General features: G+C 40.6%; 1 protein-coding gene across 1 annotated transcript in view; it reads right to left on the bottom strand.

Annotated features, from left to right (window-relative positions):
- nrxn1a (neurexin 1a) overlaps positions 1-23,258 on the bottom strand; it is a gene marked incomplete at its 3' end in the record, with an annotated part of 60,586 nt that overhangs the window by 23,717 nt on the left and 13,611 nt on the right. Inside the window, 8 exon segments of the mRNA XM_014007065.1 lie at positions 586-838; positions 3,322-3,452; positions 4,659-4,806; positions 6,121-6,345; positions 7,407-7,478; positions 9,062-9,223; positions 11,063-11,086; positions 12,081-12,382. Of these exon segments, the coding sequence (XP_013862519.1) occupies positions 586-838; positions 3,322-3,452; positions 4,659-4,806; positions 6,121-6,345; positions 7,407-7,478; positions 9,062-9,223; positions 11,063-11,086; positions 12,081-12,382 (1,317 nt within the window).

The following is a 23,258-nucleotide window of genomic DNA, read 5'->3' as shown; positions in this document are numbered from 1 at the left end:
ATGATGATGATGATGATGATGATTTAGTTGTGTTAGTAAACACTAACAGCTGATGGGTTATGCACATCCATTGCCAAAGGATCTTATGTCACTGTATTTAACATATTCATTTCATTTATAGTTTATTTAAATAGGGACACGTGTCAAGTATTAACAATATACACTACAACATTTATAGACAAAGGTGGTTTGCAATGCCCGTCCCTAGATGGGTTTTTAGCAACAAGAAATAAAAGTGTAACATACAAYTAAAAAAATAAAACATTACAATATTAAAACTCTCTCATAAACCTATTTAAAAGCAAATCATTAAAATGTGACAGTTATTCATGACTACAAAGCCAGTTTTAGGAAATGCTTCAGTTCTAATCTGAATTGGTTCCAGTCAAACATCAGTTTTAAATCAGTAGGAAGGTTTTAATTACTTTTGTTTGTTTAGTTTCCAAAAGTCTTTTAAAAAACTGTGCAGTGTAAAGCAAAAGGCTGAGAGAATTTATGCTCAGGATTGTGTTTAAAGTGGGATAACTGATGCTTTGAGTTGCATAGATAATTGTTTTAAACTCCAGATCAACCTATCCTTCTCACCTCTCTCACAGGAGCGTCCCAGGTAGCCGGTCCCGGAGCAGTCGCAGACGTAACGGTTCCAGCCCTCTCTGCAGACGCCGTTGTGCTGGCAGGGGTTGGACAGGCACTGTTTTGGAGGCTCTCTGGAGCACGAGGGCTTCACCCCGACCGCCCTCTGGGCCTCCGCTAGCCGCCGGATGTCTTTACTCTGGCCGTCGACAAAAAGGTCCCTGATGCAGCCRACGTAGCCGTAGTTCAACAGAGCCGTCCACACCTGAGAGACAAGTCACCAKCGTAGAGGTTTAACTGAGTTATTTCATTATCAATCCCTGCAGAAGGCAGAACAACCATGTTTTTGCCTGGTAGCAGCTAAGGTAGTTAACTGCTGAGATTTGGAACATTGTTTCAAGCTATTGGTGAACAATTCTAGGCTCGTCATAACACTTTGTAGAGCTTTGTTCCATTTGCACAGCCTGAGCAGAAAATAAAAGAAAAGTAAACACCAAAAACACATTTTCCATCCCTTCAGATCAATGGAAAATTTCCTTTTCATTAACATTTTTACTTGCTGCTTTAGAGTTAGACTTTTTAACAAAAAAAAAAAAATCAGAACATTATTTTAATATTGAGTTACTGGATTTAGTACTGGATGTTTAAATGTATCATGAGCTGAACCAATATTGTACATACTAGAAATGAGAATCAGTAGATAAACAGAGGATCTGACAAAAAATAATTGAAAATCCAGAAGTCATAACTCTCGACAAGGTGATGAGAGGAGTGGAGGCAGAGCAGCTAATTAAGAAGAAAGTATTGGACAGGAAGAGCAGGTCCATTTCTCTCTTTTATTAAGCAGCTAAAAGTGATGCTAAGGAGGAGGGGTGCTTTCTGTGAAGAGGAAAATGTTTTGCAGGTGAAGAGAAGGCGCTGCTTTAAAACAGTGTGGCTTTTGTCAGAACTATCACGGTTAATTCTGCCATTAATCACGTTCGAGAAATGTGCCACGAAGAAAAATATGTAGCATCAATCAGCTGCTGGTTAATGCACAGCTTAGAAAACAATGTATTCAGCACATTCCATGGCTTTTAAGATCCATTTTAGACTACCTTGTTTCATGGTATCAACGCAAGCGTGTTGCTTTATATCGACTGTATGAAATAAGCCGCTTTAGCTGCTGGATCTGAGCAGGGCATTTTGTGCATGTGCTGGCTTATGTGTGTTTAAATAGTCTGCAGACTGACTCAGAGCAGCAGTAATAGGTGTGAGCAATATTTTGCAGAAAGGATAATGACAAGGATTAATACTGTTTTTGCAAAAAAATCAATCTCTAAAATAATTAAAGTTCAAGAGTTTCTTGGAGAATTTTATATTGCCTTCTGTTTTTGTACCAAAGATCTGACCAAAAATTGTGAGAATCCTGAAATTATAATCATTTAATGTTGAAAAATGAATCAGTTAAAGCTAGTTTAACAGCATTGTGCACAATCTTTTGCTATCTCATCAAAATGTAACTCAATATCTGTAAAACTGACAAAATTACAGTCATTTTTTTCTCTTGGCTCTGAGCTTGAGCTGTGGCGGCCATCTTGATTTGGGTTGACACTAAAAGTTAAACCGCTGGAAATATATGTCAACCTATTTCTAATAGTTTTGATAATGTGGTTTATTAGATAATTAACACCACTGGGGTTGCCAGCTGTCCCGTATTAGCTGGGATGTYCCACATTTTCAGCCAAATTGAAGCTCTTTCTCCCGTATTCTGACGGCAGCCTGAAATCAGAACCATCATATTACGGTGGGCAGATTGGCATTTGTCTAGTGCCCCGAGCTGAAGSGGGTTCTGGAGGGATGGTACCAAAGTGGTAAAATGCAATGACCATATGAAACACTGAGTGCACTGAGGTTCCCCGTGACAGCCGACAGCAACGCAGACATTAGCCGCTTCATTTCCTMTGTTTAGTGAGCTTTAGCACAAGATCTAGCCTATTATTAGTGTGGTGGGTGACCATATATTTTATAATAAATTAATATTACAAAACTAAAAGCTGTCACAAATATATTATCAAACWACTWAATTGAAAACATGGATGAAATAAGACAYCTGAAACATAGAAAATGCATAAAAATATGTATTATAGTCCATTTTTTAAATAAATTAGTTTTTGAACAGTTGTTTTCTGAAGTGRTAAATACTTGTAAGGTTTGAAAGTCACAACGACATGTTTATRTTTACATTTCTCCTGTTTACTGAGGTCATTGGGAGCTGAAAAGTAAAAAAAAAACATTGTTTTGACTAAATCATTACAWGGAAATAATAGAAATAAGATTCGATCTTTTTAGGTGGAAACTTAACTGTTGGGRAAATAAAAAGCATTGTGCAATGACATCACAATTAACACATTATGTCATTAAGCCCCGCCCCCGGCAGATATGTTCAAAATGTGGAGGGGCTGAGTTGGCAACCCTAAAAAATGCTAAACACAGACAAACAAACAGGCAAAATTATTATTGCCTTTGTTGGAGGAAGAAAATCAAAATCCCACATAAAATGTTTTTTTTTAAATTATATTAAAAATATATTAATATATTTTATTGGCAGATTCCTGAGGTTTTCTGTTTGGACAATTCAAACCAAACAAAGCAGATGTTTTACAGTTTTGTGTTAAAAAGRTGTCACTTATTTATTTTATTTCTTATCTAACCTCTAAAAGTAGTTCTGAAATATTYGTAAAAATGGGACACGGCAGAAACACAAACCTCCGTGGGGAAGATGAGTCCAGCTCGGTCCTCGGGAAGCCCTCCGAGGTACAAGGTGTCATCCAGATCCAGGATCTCGCTGTCTCCCGGGGCTGTGTACGCCGTCCTCACGCTGTTCACCGAGATGGTCCCTGAATGCATCAAAACAACCTTAGAAATCGCTCTGACCTTCGGCTTGAACATCCTCATCACAGTCATCAATGCCATCAACACCAACATTATAACCGCCGTCATCGTCATCATCCTTTCTCCTCTTCCCTTCCTCCTCCTTGTCCTCACCCACACATCGTTGTTATAATCAGAAGCAACTGAAATCCTAAAGTACACAGGCTTTAGTCATCACGTAGTGCCTTTGAAGCCAAGGTGGGCAGTAATTTTCCTGTGCTCAGAGGAAAAATTCAATAATAACCTTTCAGGGTATTGTAAATGAAAGAGGTCTGAGATGCGGATAAAATCGTCATTTCTGTTTTCCAGCTTTAGAAAAACGCCACTCACTGTGGGAGACTTTGTCCATTCGGGTAATTTTTAGACCAAATTAGCTAAAACAGCAGTGTAAAGAATACTAAAAGATTGGGACAATGAATAAATAGGTTAAACAGAGGACCCTGAGGGTTTGAGCCGTGCCAGTGACGCCATGTTTTAGTGCATTCAAAGCCCTTTAAAATGCTAAGATGGAGAGCTGGCACTGCAACAAAGAGCTTCGTTTCTCTTGTTTTATTTCTAGATTTTTGCAAACTCCAGCTGGTTATAAAGCACTACATTTAACATTTTGTCACAAAAAAATCATCAAATTGCTTATTTTTAGACATTAATACAGTTACAACTTTCAAACAAGACCCCTATTGAGAACACTGGCAGCATCTACTGAGGGCTTCTAAACTATAATTAACACAGAGGTGGAACAATAAGTATATAAGCAGCACATTTAACACAACACAAGAGCAGGCGGATGAAAACAAATGTGCACTGTGCCACTACTTTGAACAGAATAGAAGTCGTAAAAGTATTTTTCATATATCTACTAWCAATATCCTTCTCACGAAGCATTATTTGTGAAAAATGTGGYGATAATGCTGAATAGAATTAAAAGAAGTGTCTGCAGCTACACTCTCAGAGACTCCAGATTTGACAATGAATTTGTCAGTGGTTCTTTATTGCGTTGAAGTGTTCTGTATAAAGCTTCTAACTTAAAATTAAATGATCTCATTTTCACTTATAAGGCTGAGTATTCCTTCCAAGAATGCTTATCACCCACTACCTTTCCTGCCAGAGTTTTAGACCAAGATCATCTTATTATAATAAATATAAAATAAAATTCGCGAGGGGGGAGGTTTCACCTGAGCGTCCGTCTCTCTGGAAGTCAACATGGTACCATTCTCCATCGTTGACCTTTCTGTCAATGGCCTTGGTCTTAGTGGTTCCTGAGCCCATGTCCAGCAGCAGGTATAGATGCCCATCCAGCATTTCAATGGCAAAAAAATCCACCTGCGTGTTTAACACACACAGCATCAGCGTTCTGAACAACACACAGAGCATAAATTTAAATAAGACAAAAGTTTTAGTGTAGTTGCTGGAATAGGACTCCCACTTTGTTTAGTTTAACATTTAAAAAYGTGCTTCAGATTCCTTAAAGATGCCACTATTTGGAGCTGAATGAAGGTTTCAAGCTTACAGGACTGATAATTATCAATCAGAATTCGATTGTTCACAGAAAAATGCGATAATTATTTAATTTTAATTGAACAGAAAAAATGGTTTAAAAAAAGCAGCGCAAAAGTTCAATTTCAAAACTCATTTTGAAGAGAAACAGCATTAAAAGTTTCCATGAATTTTGAAGAGCTATTTATGGCTGTAWTATGTCCCAGCCTAAAGATGGTTCTGATGATTCTGCTGATGTCTTTCTTTTAATTAAATGTTAAAATGGCCACTTGTTAGATTATATTTGCACCGGTCTCACTTAAGATAACTAACTTAGGGACCTTATTAGCTTCAGATTAACTGCTGTCGAGTGCTAATTGTAAGTATTTGTGCGTTTTGGCTACTTTTTAAAAATCCTCTGTGTTTATATTTTGTCCCTTTTTGGTCACAACATTTCTGTAGTTTATGATTCTGATGTTTAGTTCTGGTACTTTTGTTTTCATTTGATCAGTTTTCTGACCTGCCCTGTGTTTTCAGACACATCAGTTGAGTTTTCCTCTGTGTAGCTCCTGCTCCTCGGTCCAGCCACGCCCACTCTCARCTGTGCCCTGTTTCATTTAGCACAGCTGTTCCTTATCTCTTTTGGCTCAGCCCATAAACACCTCTCTCTGTCTCAGCTTCAAATTCAGTGGAGAAAGTAGCCTTTGTAGCCGCTAAGGAAAATTACTTTAAATACGTGTTTTTTTTTTTAATATTTGTCATTTATTTAGTCTGAAAAAGGGCCTCATAAAAGCTTGAGGTTTCAATTAACAACAAATTACATAATGCCTTGTGAAAAGTTAATGCTTATTTGTGTTATTGGTTTGTTTAGTCCTTTCAAAAAAAAGTTTAGCTTTTTTTGTCTCATCATTATTTATAAACTTGGARCCACATCTGTCAAGAGTACAAGTATAAGGGATTTCTTCTCTTTTTGTTTAAGCATCAAATTGCAGACGAATATGTGCAAGAAAGCTATTTTACAAGCACCTTTTGAGRATTCCAGCACTGAATCCTCTGAAATGAGTTTAGGTGGAACATACTTTTTATTCTGGTTGCACAAAAAAGGAATGCATTCACTTTTCTTTCCTTTGAGATTCTTTTATAAAAATATACATTTTTCACCTTGACAGTGGGAGGCGTGCGTGGATCTTTGCGTTGCATTTGTCTGGGCTTGCCGTGGCTGAAGAGCATCAATCCGTTCGGCTCTGTGGTTCTGAAGTCAAACGAGATGGATCCTGCCTTCTTTGCCGTCCACTTGCTCAGCGCTACATATGACTCTGGGGTGTCGAAGGTCACTGGGTCCAGCGTTGCTACACTCTCGCACTTGAAGGACACCACGCCACTAACCTGGGACAGAAACGGTAAGAGTTTTCAGCATTTAAAGGTTTGGGCTGTTGAGACTCTGCTGTGAAAACCAAGGCTTAAAATGTCCTGATGCATCTCAGTAATCCAGGTAAAAAATCAAAAAGAAAAAAATTGTACAGGTCTTCTGGACGGGTTCTTCTCTAAGGAAACGTTTCGTCTCTCCTCCAAGAGACTTCTTCAGTCTGAGAGTTTCAGGCAAAATTCAGGCTTTTAAGCACTGCCTCCATGTGACTGATACTCACATCACGCGTTTCGGAGAAACTGAGACATTTATTTTCTAAATATGATATCCCAGTGGCTTTCAAACCACAAAACACATTACGGCAAAGGCTGGTTCACCCCAAAGATCCRGTKCCCCGGCACAAACAGAGCAATGTTGTATATGCTGTTAAGTGCCAGGAGGACTGCGACCAGTTATACATAGGGGAAACAAAGCAGCCACTGTTCAAAAGAATGTCCCAACACAGACGAGCTACATCTAATGGCCAGAACTCTGCAGTTTTCACTCATTTACAGGCCAGCGGTCACTCTTTCAAAGATGAGGATGTTCTCATTCTTGATAGAAAGGAACGTTGGTTTGAGAGAGGAGTAAAAGAAGCCATTTTTGGGAAGAAAGACCGTCCATCATTAAACAGAGGTGGAGGCCTCCGTTTTCAGTTGTCCCCCTCCTACAGCGCTGCTATTGCCAGTATCACTCCACCCCCTGTTAACAATAGGTGTTAATTAGGTGTCAATGATAGCCATGTGATGTGAGTATCAGTCACATGGAGGCAGTGCTTAAAAGCCTGAATTTTGCCTGAAACTCTCAGACTGAAGAAGTCTCTTGGAGGAGAGACGAAACATTTCATTAGAGAAGAACCCGTCCAGAGACCTATACAATTTTTTTCTTTTTTCAAGGCTTAAAATGCTTTTATTTTGTAGTCTGAAACTCAAGTCAAGCCAGTCGTAGTAAAAATGTAAAAGTCATTGTGTCCATGTTCTGCATGTATGCTAAGTAGATTATGTACAGTACTAAAGCTGTACAAGTTGTTGAACGTGAATACCTTCATTTTTGGGTCTCCCTGTTTAGCAAGTCTGGACAGCTCCAACCGTACGTCGTTGTTCTTGTACACCACCTTTAGGGGAGGAAATGGAGGAAAAAAATAACAAAACTTGAACTTGGCTTTCAACTTTRAAAACCAATAATCTTCCAACACAGAAAACATTTTTATTTGTCTGTTCAAATGGTTTTTGGTATTTTCCTCCAAAAGCAGCAACCTTAAGATCATTGAGCCACTTGATGCTCATCTTTTGAAGCATCCTAACTGACCCTGCCATTTTTATGAGCGTTTTTGATTTTCTTCACTGTGTTTCTCCTCTCTTTCCTCTCCCAGACAGCCTGGGCTATAACTGAGTAGCTTTGGAGTCAAATGTCTGCTGAGACGGGCACACACAAGATCTTTTTTTTTTTTTTGGACAAGATAGACTTTTTGGCATGACTTTTTGAAACAGCAATCCTGCAGCTCTTTACCTCTGTTTTCTCATTTATAGTTTGTCATGCGCTTAAGGGTCACTTTGTAAAGCAGCTAAGGTGACTTGAAGACATTAACTCCTGTAAATTGGTATGTTTCTGAGTGCAAGATTGTGCCTCCGGCAAATCAAATGCACAAAATTGTTCGAGCCGTGGCTGTTCATGCATGTGATTCTCTGCATACATCTTAATTTGCCCACCCGGATTATCATATCTTCGTATTAAATATGTTAATGTGCCCGTGGAGGGTTCACTTCGACTATGGCAGCCTTGTTTAAACACCATCAGTCTTAATGAAGCAACACAGAGTGCATTCACCGCTGATACAGATAGCTCTCTGTTTGGCACATCATCTGTCGGCTTGTTAGGTTGTTTGTTTATGTCTCTGTGTGAATCCGTGTGAGTGAAAAGGAAGCTCAGCGCCGTCAATGAACACAAGGATGTATAAATTTAAGCGCTTGATATTCAAAGGTGTGCTTATTTGGTTTTGATCAGCCTGAGTATCTGCGTTTTTTTTTTCTTTTCTTTTTGTGGGAATATGTCTGCCAATTTCCTCTATACACGCCAAGATTGCATTTAAGTGTGCATGTGTGTTGTTGCGAGTGTGTCAGGTGAGTTTTTGCTGCTGCAGTGCTGTGGCCTGTTTCAAGCAGAGCGGATGGATGGAGCATCTCTGTGGCGTAGCTAATTAGCATGTTAGTGCTCAGCACTGTATCTTCTCCCTCAACGACACTCATCACTGATTCCGTCTGATGCTGGATGGGATGTGCGTGTCTGGGACTGTTTGTGTGAGTCTGCCAAATGGAAGATTTTGTGTGTGTGTGTGTGAGCATGTTATAAAATAGTGTGTGTGTGTGTGTGTGTGTGTGTGTGTGTGTGTGTTGCGTGACTAAAAGAAAGGGAGGAAAGTGAACAGAAGAAAAAAGGAGAGTGTGGAAAAAAAACACGTAGAGGTCCCTGCAGTTTTTCATTGTTTGGGAACTGAAAACAGCAAGAACCAATTTACGAAMGCTGCCRTGTTGTATTTTTGGAACCGTAGTCTGAGATGTGGGGCTTTAAGTCCAGCTACTGAAAGTGTGAAACCAGTTATGTTTGYATATTGTTCTTTTAACCATATTGTGTGACACAGTTTGTTTTCTCTGTGCAGTCCTCTCTGTGTTTTATATATTATTTAGCATGGCGGCTCACCTCTTTGAGACAGCCCATAAAGTTGTTGCTGACAGGAGAACCAGGCAGGTCAGCAGTGCTGGGACTTCCTCCCACGTAGAAGAAGTCATCAGAGCCCAGCATGGTGTAGTCCTCCTGTGTGTAGCCCGTTGTCGTCAGGATTCCATCCACGGAGATCGTCACCTACACAACAAAGCACAGGGAAAGGACACGCTATATACTCAGACCAAAGGCAGCGCTAAGCGCTAGCTATGCGCTGACCAGCCAAATTAGCCCCCGGTATTCTAAAAACTAATGTATATGCATTCTGTTGGATAGAAGCCAGATTGGTTTTTGGAAAAATGGATCATGTTGCTGCTGTTGGGACTTTGATTTTAGTGCATTTGCTGACTGTGAAGTGTAACTGAATAGTGCTGATTGTTGCTGGTAATGCTGAGACTAAAAATATGTTTCTAGACAATGCCACTCCATATCACTCAGTCTCCCTGCAGCTCGTAACACCCTCAATAATCCTGTCTACCCCCTGTGCACTCTGGGAGTCAAACTGTGTGTGGTTTGGCTTGTAAATAGCAGGCAGTTCATTATACAGAATAGTGACTAGATCCAGTGGGTGATTAATTTGGATTTGATGAAACCCAGAGCGTCAGAGTGTCCAATATCGGCTCGCGACAACATAGGTTGTAAAAACTGGGTCTGCATACTCCTCACGTCATGAAAAGCTWCGGTGTTTGTGCAACTTTAGAGCAAATAGCCTTGCTTGTCTTTTGCTATTGAACGTTTTCAACATCATTTATTTATTTTTTGTTTTCAACCTCCAAGCTGCTTTACAGCTTAGGTTAAATTAAAAAAAAACATCATCTTCTCCTCGATGCTTTACCTAGAATGATACTGACGTTCCTATAATTAAATTAGCCCATTCTGCTGTGTAATGGCCTCTGTCGGGGCTTTTAGCTGTCACAGAGATCTAATGCTGTCACACGTAAAGTTGCAGTTAGTTTTCACTCAGATCTTCGCCGGGACATCACTGACCACGTCTCTGACCCCCACTACAATACAGTTCCCTCTCTCTAGAAGCGCCAGGCAAACGTGCCCAGCCGAGCAGGTGTTAGTTAGGTCTTCACAGGCATCTTCGTGCTGCACAGTTAAGTGTTAGTACTATTTACTTTGTTAGTAGTTGTTAGTTGTAGCACTGCTTGCTGCCAAAGTGGTGTTACTTGTGTCAGGCCAAGCTGTGCTGGGTTGCTGAGGTAAGGGTTAATGGTTTCAATGCTGTTAGTAGTTGTGATGATATGTTAGTGTGTTGTTAGGGTGAGTTGTGATGATGGTGTTGGTTAGTTTGTGGTCTGAGCAGGGGGTTTGTTGGATCAGCGAGCCTAAATGAGATGACACACAGATATTGATGAGCACACACATACATGTATTAGATGGGCGTAGGTTCATTCCGATACACACACACACACATATTTAAGCATGCGACCTGTTCCTCTGTCTGCATGCAACCACTGGCAGAGAGGAGACTAAAAACAACAACAACAACAAATTGGACAAGATGACTCAGAGGCGCCACAAAGAACATGCATGACTAGAGTGTAGGACAAAGAATCCAAAAGAAGAATAAAAAAGAAGGGGGAGAAGGAGCCTCTCAATCCATTCTGTGGACCAATCAGAGAGGGGAAGGGTTTCTGAGTCAGGCCATGCAAGGGGGGGGTGGGGGCTCGACACTTGCGTGCATGTGAACTATGAGCCAATCTGTGCACGCCTACACGTCAGTCACAGGGTGATGGGGTGAAAGGAAAAACAAAAACAAAACAGTAGAAATAGTGAAGGGAAGGGGACTTTTTAAAAAAAGTGGTTGGCAAGGATGAGGGACAGGGGCTCTTTAAGCGTAAGAGATTACCAACCGCATTTATCCTTTTATTGGTTTAGTTTTGATGTCTATGGTTCAAAAGGAAATAGACACGGGGAAAACCCAAACTAAGAAACAATTAGAATGATATCTACCGAACAATGGAGTTTGTTTACCATAGCGTGTCCAATGCCTGAGTGCTTTGTAGGAAAAGGGGGAGAAAGGAAAGCAAAAAAAACTGTGAACAGAACAACTTCGGGAACAAAAAAAAAAAGAGGAAAAGCTAGAAGGCCTCTGGTGAGATTAGTAGGTTGGTTGGAGTGGTTTTGCTAGGAAAAGGGCACAGGTTAGGTTAGTAGAATGAATCATTCCATGGATGGTGGTTAGTTTCACTAGCAGGTTAGTTAAGTTAGTAGTCACGTTAGTACAGACAGGCAAACGGTTGAGGAAGAGCACAGACAGCACCTGCGTGCTTCCGATCCCCGTTGCAATCTTCTTGTTCACGCTCTCCTTCTGATTCATTCACACGCTCATTCATAATCACACACTCGATTTGAAAAGCACTCACCTAGAGCTGAAAGCAGAGCTGGTCTGGTGGTTAACCCACTGTAAACTAAGATCAAAACCTCAGGAATTTTCTCACTACCACAGCTGAACAACAGTCCACTGACGGCAGCTTCTACATTGATTATTTTCCTCCAGCGGACTTTAGTCTGCCCTTCATCTGCAGCAGTCTACATGGTTAGCCAAAGTCAAACAGACACGGGAACTGCCTCAACTAGCAAACATTTCCTTCAGATGCAGCTGTCAAGCATTTCAAATGGAAAAACAAAAAGATCATTTAGTGTAAACCTCTACACTCTTTATTGCCTCTGTGTTTTCTTGTGCTCAGAAGGGAAAAAAGCTTTCTTTTCAGAACATAGTCAGAAAATTACTACATATTTTTCAAACACAAAGGGGATGCCTTCTAATCTAGACTTTTTAACCTTACTTTTATATAAATATATTAAAATCCTAAATTATTAGGCTAAAAAAAGAAAGATTTTAGCATTTTATTCTTCAGCTGAATTGTAGGGGATTCATTTTAACAATAAAATACCTACTCATTCACTCATTCATAATCTACTTCCTGTCTTTCAYCTCCTCTCCTTTCTGCTCGGACCATCACTCCTCTACGCCTTGTAGTCTGGTTACCTGTCTCAGGTTGCGGGTGACTTTGACGTCATGCCAGGCGTTGTCGTTGAACTTGCCATTGACMGGCTCCACCAGGGCCTCGAAGGCCCCGGAGCCCAGATTAATGACTAGGGACACGGCACCGTTCTTTAGTGCCAGGTTCACGTAGTCAGCGGACTTGCCCGTGTGCAGCATCAGGCCGTTGCGCTGCAGGGTCTTGAAGGACAGCGTGATTTCGTCGCTGCTAGACTGGATGGGGTTGGGCGACAAGTCGTAGCAGAAGTACTCGGAGCCCTTGAAGGTGGCAACGTACTCCTCACGGGCTGAAACGAGAGGAGAGCAAATAAGTTTTAATAAMCGTTAAAGCTGTCGTTGAACATTATTCTAATCATTAGTACATTATCTAAGCTACGATGCTTCTTCCCACGCTGCTCCTCACAAACAGCTCAGAAATGAAAATGGTGGGTGTTCATCAGAGCCAGTCGAGTAAAACAAATCTCAGCTGGCTGGTTCAATTTGATTCCAATGTTCGGTACAAAAAAAAAACATATTTTTTAAGATGCTGAAAATGTTGTTATTGTCAAGCAAAGCCTCACTGATGCCAGCACTTGGAAGAAACACTTCCTTCAATACCTCTAATCGCACCATGGAGTGGTGAGTAAACAAGCTTTGATCACTCATGTGGGTTAGAGATTAAACAGTGAGGATATGAGAGAGAGAGAGAGACGACTGTGAGCGTGGAGCATTCCTAACTCGTTACGAAACCTGCCACCTTCTCTTTTGAGAGAACAGCTGTGCTGGCAGTCTAAAAGTGATGTGGTCTTGTTTGACAACATGGCTCATTTCACGTGGTTTGCAAAAAAAAAAAAAGCCAGGATGTACATGCCGGAGTAAGTATGCACACTAGGAGCAGAGGTTGGAAGGAGTTTGAGGAAGCTGGCACAAAACTGACAATGGAGATGGAGAACGGCAACCTGTGAGCGTCACGGCAGCCAAAGCAGGCAGAACCAGCCAATTGGAATTCAGAGGAACAGGCATCCGGCCAATCGCAACTTACCTTGCACGGTCTTTGTGACCCCCAAGGACATTAGACCAAGGTTTTGCAATTCATCATACTTAAGCTCACATTTACTTATCTGCTCTCACACCTACGCACATCAGCACACAACCGGTGGAGGAACAAATACGCACACCTACACACAAATCTGCGTAAAAAAAAATCATACCAATACGATGGCATAAACAAGCACGGACAACGTTATCTGTCTCCTTCACAACCAGCACCCCCCCCCCCCCTCCAAAGCATCACCCTTCCTCTGCATCCGCTTCTGTGTCCTCCTCAGCAAGATCCCTATATCTCTCACACCTCCTTACTGGCCTCGCGCCACATTGTTTCCTCTCCACACATCTTGCTGGCCTCTTTTATTATTTTTTTTACCCTCCTTCTCTTTGCTCCGCGGAGCCTCTGGCAGAAACCACCATCTTGTAGTTCGGAATAACGAAGAGAACAGAGGAGCATTTAACGCGCACCAGGTGAAGCTGGAGCAAGACAGCCGGCTGGTGAGGAACTGTTGGAGAGTAGAGGACAGAAAAGATTGCCACGTAATAAATAGACTGAAGTGTAATAGGTTATTAAGGTGGCGAGAAGCAGGAAGAAAAGGAGCGTTGAAATGGAATTGGCTGCACTTGAGTGAATATAATACAAAGAGAATAATGAGAAGGAAAAAGTGAGAATATATCACAATTCAAAGGCCAATTGTGGTAAATTGTCTTTTTTTGTTTCTGCTGCAGAAAAATAAAAAAAAATCTAAGTGTGAATGCCAATATACGAGTGAGAAACAACACGTTGTTTGCCAGCATGTGTGCGAGTTCCTTCAGTGTGTGATTCCTTCCCTCCCAGCATGTTAATTAAGAGTGTGTGTTTGTGTACGTGTTTGTGTGTGCGTGGCTGCAGAAGGGAATTACTGTGCGCAAATCTACATTTAGGCGTTTGAGAGTGCGCGCGCAGGGGAAASTATATGTTATCTTACGTGTGCATGAAATGTGTGTGGGTGTGGGTGGGTGCTGGTCTCTGTAAATATTGGTGTATTGCTGTCAGAAAAGCTATTACCAACTCAGGGCCTCGGGCTAGTCTTTACTGAGAGGAGCGAGAAGGAGGAGGAGGGAGGGAGGCGCACACACACAAAAACACAGACAGAAAGAACAGTCACAAATGTTAACAAAATCACACATATTCTTCACACACACAAATGTAGATGAGGTGCCAGGGAGAAGAAGAGGAGGGGGGTGGGGGCAGCTTGTTCACAATGAGAACACACACAGGCGTCCAGTAGCATTCAAGTGGTAATTTACTGAGGTGCCATTAGGCTTCAGTGTGGCGCTCCACCATTCTGTTGTTAATTTACAGACACGTCATTAGACCAGACAGGAGAACATAAAGCATCTCTGCATCGATCTGGAAGCGCCGGCCCACAAACACTCGCTCCTTGTTCTATTACATCACACACGAACGAGCATGCACAAATCAGACGTAAAAAAAAAAAGAAGAAGGACCGTATGTTGTGCGTTCATACTGCAGGGGCACCGTCACACCGAAAAACACAAAGGACCACGAAATGTGCAGGTTGGAGTGGATCTGTTGTAGCTCAGATTAATGGAGTGAGTCAGTATTGGCTCCGAGTAAACACTGAGGCAGACACACCGCATGTCACACTTCATCCTGTGGGAAGCACTGTCCATCAAAGGAGGGCAGTCGGAGAACAGAGGAATACAGTTGAGGCGACAAAGACACTTGGATATTTTTTTCAAAAGAAAAGGAATTCCCCTGATATTATATATATATATATATATATATATATATATATACATACATACATACTGTAAATAACTGAGTTTCTGTCGGGGTGTGGTTGGACCTGAGGCCTTTCTGGCATCTCTTGGATTCATCTCCCACAAAACAGACCCTGATCTTAACAATACAACTGATTGGATTAGGTTAAATGAATAAAAGAGATAAAGCAGTCGCTCAAACTGAGTTACTGCATCACTGGAAGGCTTTGTTAGAGTGTAACTGCTTTTTGGTTGTTCGACTTTATTTTTAAATCAACCAATTTGGCAAACAAAATCCAACCTAAATTCTAACGTTGTCAGGCTTTTAAAATGTGAAGATTCAGATCTTTTCTGTTTTATGTTGTATAGAGTTGATGTCTGGAATAAACAAGCCAAATAAGGGTGTTTTATTTTTCCAATTATGAAAAGCCTCATTTGAAACCTAAACTAAACGATTAACTGCATAAAGAAATACTTGCAGGTAAGCTAACAAGGTCTAGCTGCAGCTGTCTTTAACAAAACAGCAATTTATTTTATTAATTAGCCTATGATTTCATTAAAACAAGAGCCCACACACRGCTTAACTTGATGTTGACATACAGTTTTTTATTCTTTCTGACACTTATTAATAACAGATGCGAAGAACCTTTAAATCTAATGAAAACTGGAAAGATTTGATGAAACATTTCGGCACCACGTAGTCCCTCTGATGCACCTGTTGCTTTTTCAAATGAGCAAATAAAATGTCATCATTAACTTGCGATATATGTTTACTGTGTTGCTAAATACAGATATTATCCAAACCAAATGACACTGAAAGTCACTTTTCCCTGTTATCAATTGTAAACTCCAAACCAAAGTGATGAACCAGGATTGCGTTGACATGGAAAAAATCTTAATAATGATAATCGCAGCTACAACCAAACCCAATATTAGCACAAAATCTTAGATTGTCTGAGTTATAGCCATTTCTACATTGGCTAATGTCAATTAGCTGGGGTGTCCATCTTTAATTAACAACACTTCAAAAGGTAATCAGTCGCAGTGATTGCTTTCTGAGAGTTTCATTAAAACCTGCCCAGTGACCACTGATTTTGCTAACAGACAAACAGGGTTGACTGCAGCAATTAATGCAAAAACCTTAAAGGGGCAATATCATGTAAAATCAACTTTTTTGAGTTTTATATCATGTTATAATGTTATACTCTCATAAAAAAAACATGCCCAAAGCCTTGCTTTGACTTATTCATGAATGTTTGAGAAATCCTGCAGCGTTTTTAGGCAGCCATGCTGAGGAGCAAAACGACAGGTGGGGATTAGAAACGCCCCCGTTTGAGGAAATGTATTTTCAGATGCCAAGTAAACTGCATCATAGAGCACGCGCGACCCCCCGCACTGAAATGGGACGGGACAGAAGCGAAGGTGGTTCTTAAAGAGACAGAGGCCAATTTCAAGGCGTTTAGAAGAGGAAGYGATGAGAAGATAAGTTYATTTTCTATTTAAACATAAACACAGCATTTTAATAACAACTAAAGGTGACATAGATACTTTATTATGGTATAGTATTTAACTGTTTGCCTGAGAAACACATAATATTGGCCCTTTAAGCAATCTGTTAGTGTTCAGAATATGTGTTGGGGATTAGCCATAGCTATTACCACACCAAATTTTAGGCCAATATCTGTAAAATTAGCTGAGTCATAGCCATTCCTGTGCTGAGATCAGCTGGCTGGAGCAGCCATCTTGAATTGGATTGACTCCACAAGGATATTCAGTTTTAGACGAACACTCAATTTCTTTTACACATTCCTGTAAATACAGGCTGTTCTAAATGACCGCATAAATAAACTGTTTTCATTTTTGTGAGAAAAAAAGAGAAATGGTTTAAGAGAAAAAAATGAAACTAGAGAGAGCGAAACAAAGCGAGGAATCTGTGCGAGCTGTGTCAGATAAAATACGTGAAACCCGTGCAAATGAAATAAAATATGAGCTCTGAAGGCTATAAGAGGAGCGGGAATAAGCTCATTCAAAGATGATTGGCATTAGACCTTGAAAGCTGTCATTAAGCTGCTACTTTTCTGAATAAAGTAATCTGGGGGGGGCAGGAGCCAGAATGACAGATCTGATCTGGGACCAGCTGCAACTGTACCTCGCCATCAAATAATCGAACACACATCATGTAGATTTTCCTCGTGTGTTTGGGCACATATGGTGTGTGTGTCATTTAGRGCTTTGTCTCGTCTCCTGGGCTTCCTCCTCAACATTTCACATACTAATTTGTTATTTCCATGGCAACCCCGTGTCACAGGGGCTCCAGCAAATACAAGTGCTTGTGTCTTTTAGGGAGGGAGAGAGAGACAGGAAGAGAGCTGGAGAAGGAAAGCAAAGGGAGAGAAAGAGTGATTGAGTGAACAGTACATTATCATGGACAGCTGTACTGAATCAAAATGGCGGATGGAGGCTGGGTGCACATCAGGGGAGCCTTCATTATACAGCACCTGATAGAGGGAACAGGTTGGAGAGAAGCAGGGGAGAGAAAAGAGAGACGTGCGGGGGGGATTTGAAAGGAGAAGGGATGGAAAAAAGAAGGGATGGAGACACTCATTGAGATGGGGAACGCGGCGAGGAAGGGAGGAACGTAATAGAGCCAGGCGAGTCGGGGGAGGAAAGGGAGTGGCAGGAGAGGGGCTGGGCCAGCCGGCCGGACAGAACGAAACAGAGAAAAATGCTGCTGTGTCTAAATCCTAGTGTTGCAAACCTCAATCATGGCAGCCCTGTCATTCTGGGAGATAGCACACTGCAATTCCCCTGCACCTAGTTTTTAGCCCACCAGGCAGTTCTGCTATCAGCTTCTCTCAGCCACTGCAAATGCACACACACAYAYWCACACACACACACACAACCATCCTGCGTGAAGGCATCCCTTCTTATTAACCGACAGGTGGATTAACTAAACGCCCATACAGTATATATAGATGTAGATGACCAGCGTCGGGGAAATGTATGCAAATGTATTCCTGCATACACATAAATTCCGACATTGCGTTTAAGTCTGAAAATTTATTCAGTAAATGCCAAGTTCCCTGAAGGAGTGCTGTTTCCATCTCTGCTCAGTGATATACCATGTCTGGCTTTGAAACCGATTGGGTTATCACATCGCAGCCAAGGGAGCAATACTGTAGAGGAGGATATTACTGTCAGGACGCGAGTGACAGATTGCCTGTCTGAAATGCTGGATCTCTCTTTTTCCCCCTTTTTTTTGTTGATGTTTAAATGGAGACTTTCATTCTCAGCGTGAGATATTTGGCTTCAAAGATGCTACATAAACTATTACTGGAAAATGAGATGTAATTAGAAAAAAAAGGCAACTGTTTGGTAAAATAAGTAAATTATAACTTTATAACTTGGGAMCCAAAGTCTGCGGTTTCCAAAATTTGTGTTGAGACCCAGCCATGAGTTGTCAAAACCCTAAAAGCTAGGGCTTGAGACAATATTTTGTAATCAAATTTAATTTTAAGATGCAGAAACAGAGCTAATAAATGGATAAAATAAAGGACTAACATTACCTGAAGGAATGTGTGTCGCCTGCTGCCTTTTATGCCAAAATTTTAAGCAGAACTCATCAATCAGACGAGAAGAGGTCATGTTTTTGCATTTTTCACAAACGTACAGTAAAAGACATTGAGTCTAATTTCATACAATATCAGGGCATCTTTCAAGATGCCCTGATATTGTATGAGATATTAGGGCATCTTGAAAGATGTGTTAGTCTATGTTGGAGGTGAATATCTGCTACTACCACAGCAGATTTAGCTCAATTTATGTGAAACTGGCTGAGTTATAATCATACTGAAGCCATTTATCCATGGCAGCCATCTTGAATCAGGCTGACTCCAAATGGTAATTGGTTCATTCAATGATTAGTTTCTGAGAGTTACATCAAACTCCCTTCTCTGGTTTATGAAACATTTTGCCAACAGTGCAGACAAAACGAACACAAACATAAAAACATATTTGCCCTTTCCATTTTCAATAATTAGGTTTTTGGTTGTCGATGCTACTTGTTTCTTTCCTCTTCTTTAATTGGCACATTAGCAATGCTTCTATCCTTTAAGCAGTTTTAGTCAGGGTCACAAATGTCTGCTGGCATTCATTTGTCAATCAGAAACTAAAATAATTGGAGTTATTGGTCTAAGTTATGAGACTGATTTACTGATCAGTTCTTTTAACTAAATGGTGGCAACTATTGCAATCTGCTGATTTACTGCTAAGAGTCATTAGCTTTAGTTAGGAAATTATTGGATCTTTATTTAAATCCAAGGAGAAAAAAAGTTTAAAACACCCACTTCCAGTCCAAAGCATTTATTTTAAACTCACAACTGCATTAAACTGACAGTAATTCCCATCATTGTCTTAGAATTAGATTTTTAGCCAAAACAATGGGAAGTACGCCTCTTGCCATCGTGTTCAATCTTTTATTTCTTGTCCCTTTCTGTTTGTTTTATCTCTGCTCATATCTCTCTTCCCTTCTTTCTCTGCCTGCAAAGTTTGAATTTGGCCTTCTCTTTGGTACCCAGGGAAACTGGTTTGTTTCCATGACAATGTCTTCAGGCGGAACAGCGTATTTGTCTTAAGCCTGATAAGATCAGAGTCAGTTTCATCCCTTTTAGACAGAAACAGACACACAAATAAATGCACATATATCATGTCACAACGAAGTTCACTGAGGGAGAAAAGAAATGCACGTCGGGGGGAAAAAACAAACTTGTCAAGGTTATTTATAAGCAAACATGGACAAATGCATGTAGATGTGCACACACACACAAACACGCACACAAATAATGAAACCCTCTTCCAACATCTTAATTATAATAATATTTTCATAAAGGCAGTATAATGGCTCTATAATGAGTATTGTGGCTATTTTAATTAGCTAAATGCCAAACAAGTATTCCAAGTAAATGAGTGCAGAATTTCTGTGTGTGTGTCTCATTGTTTGTGTGTGGGTGTGTATGTTCTTGTTTTGGCAAACAACAGAGAAATGAACATGAAATGCCAGATGGGGTACTGGAGTGAATCGCCAATTGGGCTGCTATACTTTCAGCTCCCGCCCAGAAATGATGGAAATTGCTAGAGCAGGTAAGAGACAATTGGAGCACCCACTAGACTTCCTCTTTCATTCCAAATGACTCTGTGTGTGTGTGTGTGTGTGTGTGTGTGTGTGTGTGTGTGTGNTGTGTGTGTGTGTGTGTGTGTGTGTGTGTGTGTGTGTGTGAGCTATCTGCATCGCTGATGAATAGCATCCTGGCTGATTTGAGGCTGTGTCGAGTGGCGGAGCCCGAGGAGAGCGACGCAGAGCTCCTGCTGAGAAACGCCGCAGTCTTATCTCCCTCCCCGTCTCCCCRTTCGTCTCCGACCTTCTCTTTCCACCTCTCTTTTCCCACTTTTTCTGAGCACGCTCCTATCTTTCCTCACCATCGCTTTTCTACACTCCTGTCCTCCTCCTCCTCCTCTTCTACCCTCCCTCCCTCGCCAGACCTGCAACCAGCTTTCCATCTTTTCCCTTCATCCTCTGAAAATATGGCTTTCCCTTTGATGTCTTTATATTTCCGGAGGTTTCGGTTGGGCTTTTGTCGATTACCTATTAGCACTGCAGCGAGTGTTAAAAGTGTTAATRTGTACACTTGCTAACAGGATGCAATTACCAGGATAGAAACATACACATTTACGAGTTTGATTACAACACTTCTTTGTTAAAGGTAGAAACTGTGCATCTCCCTGATGATGTGAGGGTAGATCTGCGTGGTGATATGACTTTCATTACGAGAACTGCGTGGGTGTTAAGCATTAACGAGGGTTGTACTGTAATGGGTGTTAGCAGAGACAAGAKGAGGCAAAATTAGTCCCATTAGATGTGAAGACAGATCAAGGAAAATTGTACATTTTGCAGTAAAAACTTTTGCTGCGATTGCTTCTCGAGTGCTGACGGCCAAAAAGGGGACAGTTTCCTTTTTCTTTTTTTTTTTCACAGCTCAAAATGTGGCCATCAGAATCCAAATTCGTGCCAGTCTGTGAGGCGGGAAGCCAATCAGCTGACACTTGTCTCTTAACACTGAGCGTGTCTCGCTCTGTCTTGAGTTCGACGCTGCTCACTTGTCCATCTTGTGAGATTATGTAAGATTTTGCACCAACAGTTGTGTGTCAGAGAAATAGCTTTTCACTGACAATGATACAGTCGCTTTGATTTTAAATAGTGATATTTAAAATCGAGGATTCCTCCATGTGAAAACGTCAGACAACTTTACTTATTGAGATTTGGGAAAACCACTGTTTAATATCTTTGTATCAATTAAAGTATTTAAGATTTGGTAAAAAAAATAGTCCCTTGGATTTCCCTAGGATAATTATAAATGAGAGGACTTTGATTTCTTGAAGGGAATGCATTCACCCAGCACCTTTTAGCCTTTAAACTAAGATCATCTAATGATAAGGGACAGAGTTGTATCTGTTTTAATCAGAGCTTGTATAGGACGTAAAGCATGATCTTGTGAATTCTGTTAGTGCTCAGATTAAACATTGAGAATGACTCCTAAATACAACCAAAACTGATCATTGTTTGAGTTTAAAAAGTCAACTGATTGTRGCATAAGTTAAGTTAATCAGTCGCAGATGTACATCTTTAATAAAGATCAGATATTTAAATCCAGATCAGTTTATTGCGGCTGATATTTTGAGAAAAATGGGCCCTTTTTTTGTTTAAATGAAACATTAGCTGCTGCAGCCAGCTTTCTACTCTGTAACTTTAAATATCCAAAATAACCAAACCTAGCTAAAAGATAACTTAGGACCAGGTCATCCCTTCAAGCATCATTTGTTTTGTTTTGTAGCCAAACAATGCTCAGCTCCTGTTTTGCTACTTTTAGCTTTAACGACTTRTAGTTTCAGCTACTTCGTCAAAGTCCACTCAGCACTCGGCATTCACACTGCATTATTGCAAAACCGCAGTTACTTATAGTTACTACATACATCCCAGTAAATAATACATTTTTTAAAGTTTTTCATAAATTAAGACTTAATGTATTTTTGATCGTGCATGAGAGAAAACTAAATATTTTTACTTTTGACTTCTTTTTTCAAAGAAAAAAATCTGCAACAACTTGAACCAAGACTGTWTCAATAAATATTATTAGCAAATATTAAATCACAAGTTTMATSTTTAATCAGTATTAAGAGAGGAAARCAGTTAAGAAATTGGAAATTTGCATGAACTTTTGCTAAAAGGAACTAACTAATATTGAGGTTTTTATCTTTCAAATTATCGGGCTGAATTTCCGATGCAAGACTTTTTTAGTTGTGTTGTTTCAAAGCAACAGACTGAGACAGAAGCAGGTTGAGATCATGTAGTTAATATAAGTTGATTACTTTGGGTGATTTATTATTAGGACTGTAGTTGGGGATGAGTAAGAGATAGGAGGCACACTGTGCTTCGCTGGTTCTGACTGGTTCCTCTCATCTTGGCGTCTGCTACCACTCCCAACCCYGCATATGGTGAAGTCAGCGTGCGGCTCGTCTGCTGCGCTTCTGTGTGTGTGTGTGCTTGTGTTTGTGAGATACGCACATGTCCAGGACGGAGCTATGGGAGGTGGAAGGACAAAAACTCAAAGAAAAATAAATTTTCAGAGTGTGACATTGAACGTGTTTGTAGCCCTTTTTGTTTTTCCCTGAGTGGAGTATGCACCCATCTGTGTGTTTCTGCCACGAAACAATGTGTTAAAGAGAGCCGTTTTGATTGCCGACGCTTTATGAGTCACAAACAATGACTCACAATCCACCTCCCCTGAACACGCACTCATGCGTTCACACAACATACAGACACACACGCCTCGATCCCTCTCCTGCCTTCATCCACTGACCATGAAGAATCCACGCAGGCAGCCTTACTCATGCATATTTACACCRAACGCACACTAACTCACACACTCGGCAGGCACTCTCTAAAGGTTATTGTGTGTGTGTCTGTTTGTCCGTCCGTTCACGTACATTTAAAGGTCACTTTAGGCGAGGCTGACCACATGTCTTGGTTGTGCATAGATTCTTGGACTGATATCAAATATTCTTGCAGACAAACAGCCTTTATTAGATGGCAACAAAGCTGAATAAGTATAAAATAATCAAAGGCTTAACTGCCCACTCCCTTAAATGCCAGAGTTTTATGCTAMAAGTATCTGGACACTCAGCTACTACCACATCAGATTTTGGCTCATTACCAGTAATTAAAACGTGTTATGACCATTCTTGTGTTGGCTAACATAGATTAGCTGTATCGGCCTTCTTTAATTTGAAATCACTCCAAAAGCTACTCAGTTGTAG

The sequence above is a fragment of the Austrofundulus limnaeus genome, unplaced genomic scaffold (genome assembly GCF_001266775.1).
Source record: "Austrofundulus limnaeus strain Quisiro unplaced genomic scaffold, Austrofundulus_limnaeus-1.0 Scaffold39, whole genome shotgun sequence".
In the NCBI taxonomy this organism is placed as follows: domain Eukaryota; kingdom Metazoa; phylum Chordata; class Actinopteri; order Cyprinodontiformes; family Rivulidae; genus Austrofundulus; species Austrofundulus limnaeus.
This window is presented reverse-complemented; position numbering and strand designations above follow the sequence as displayed.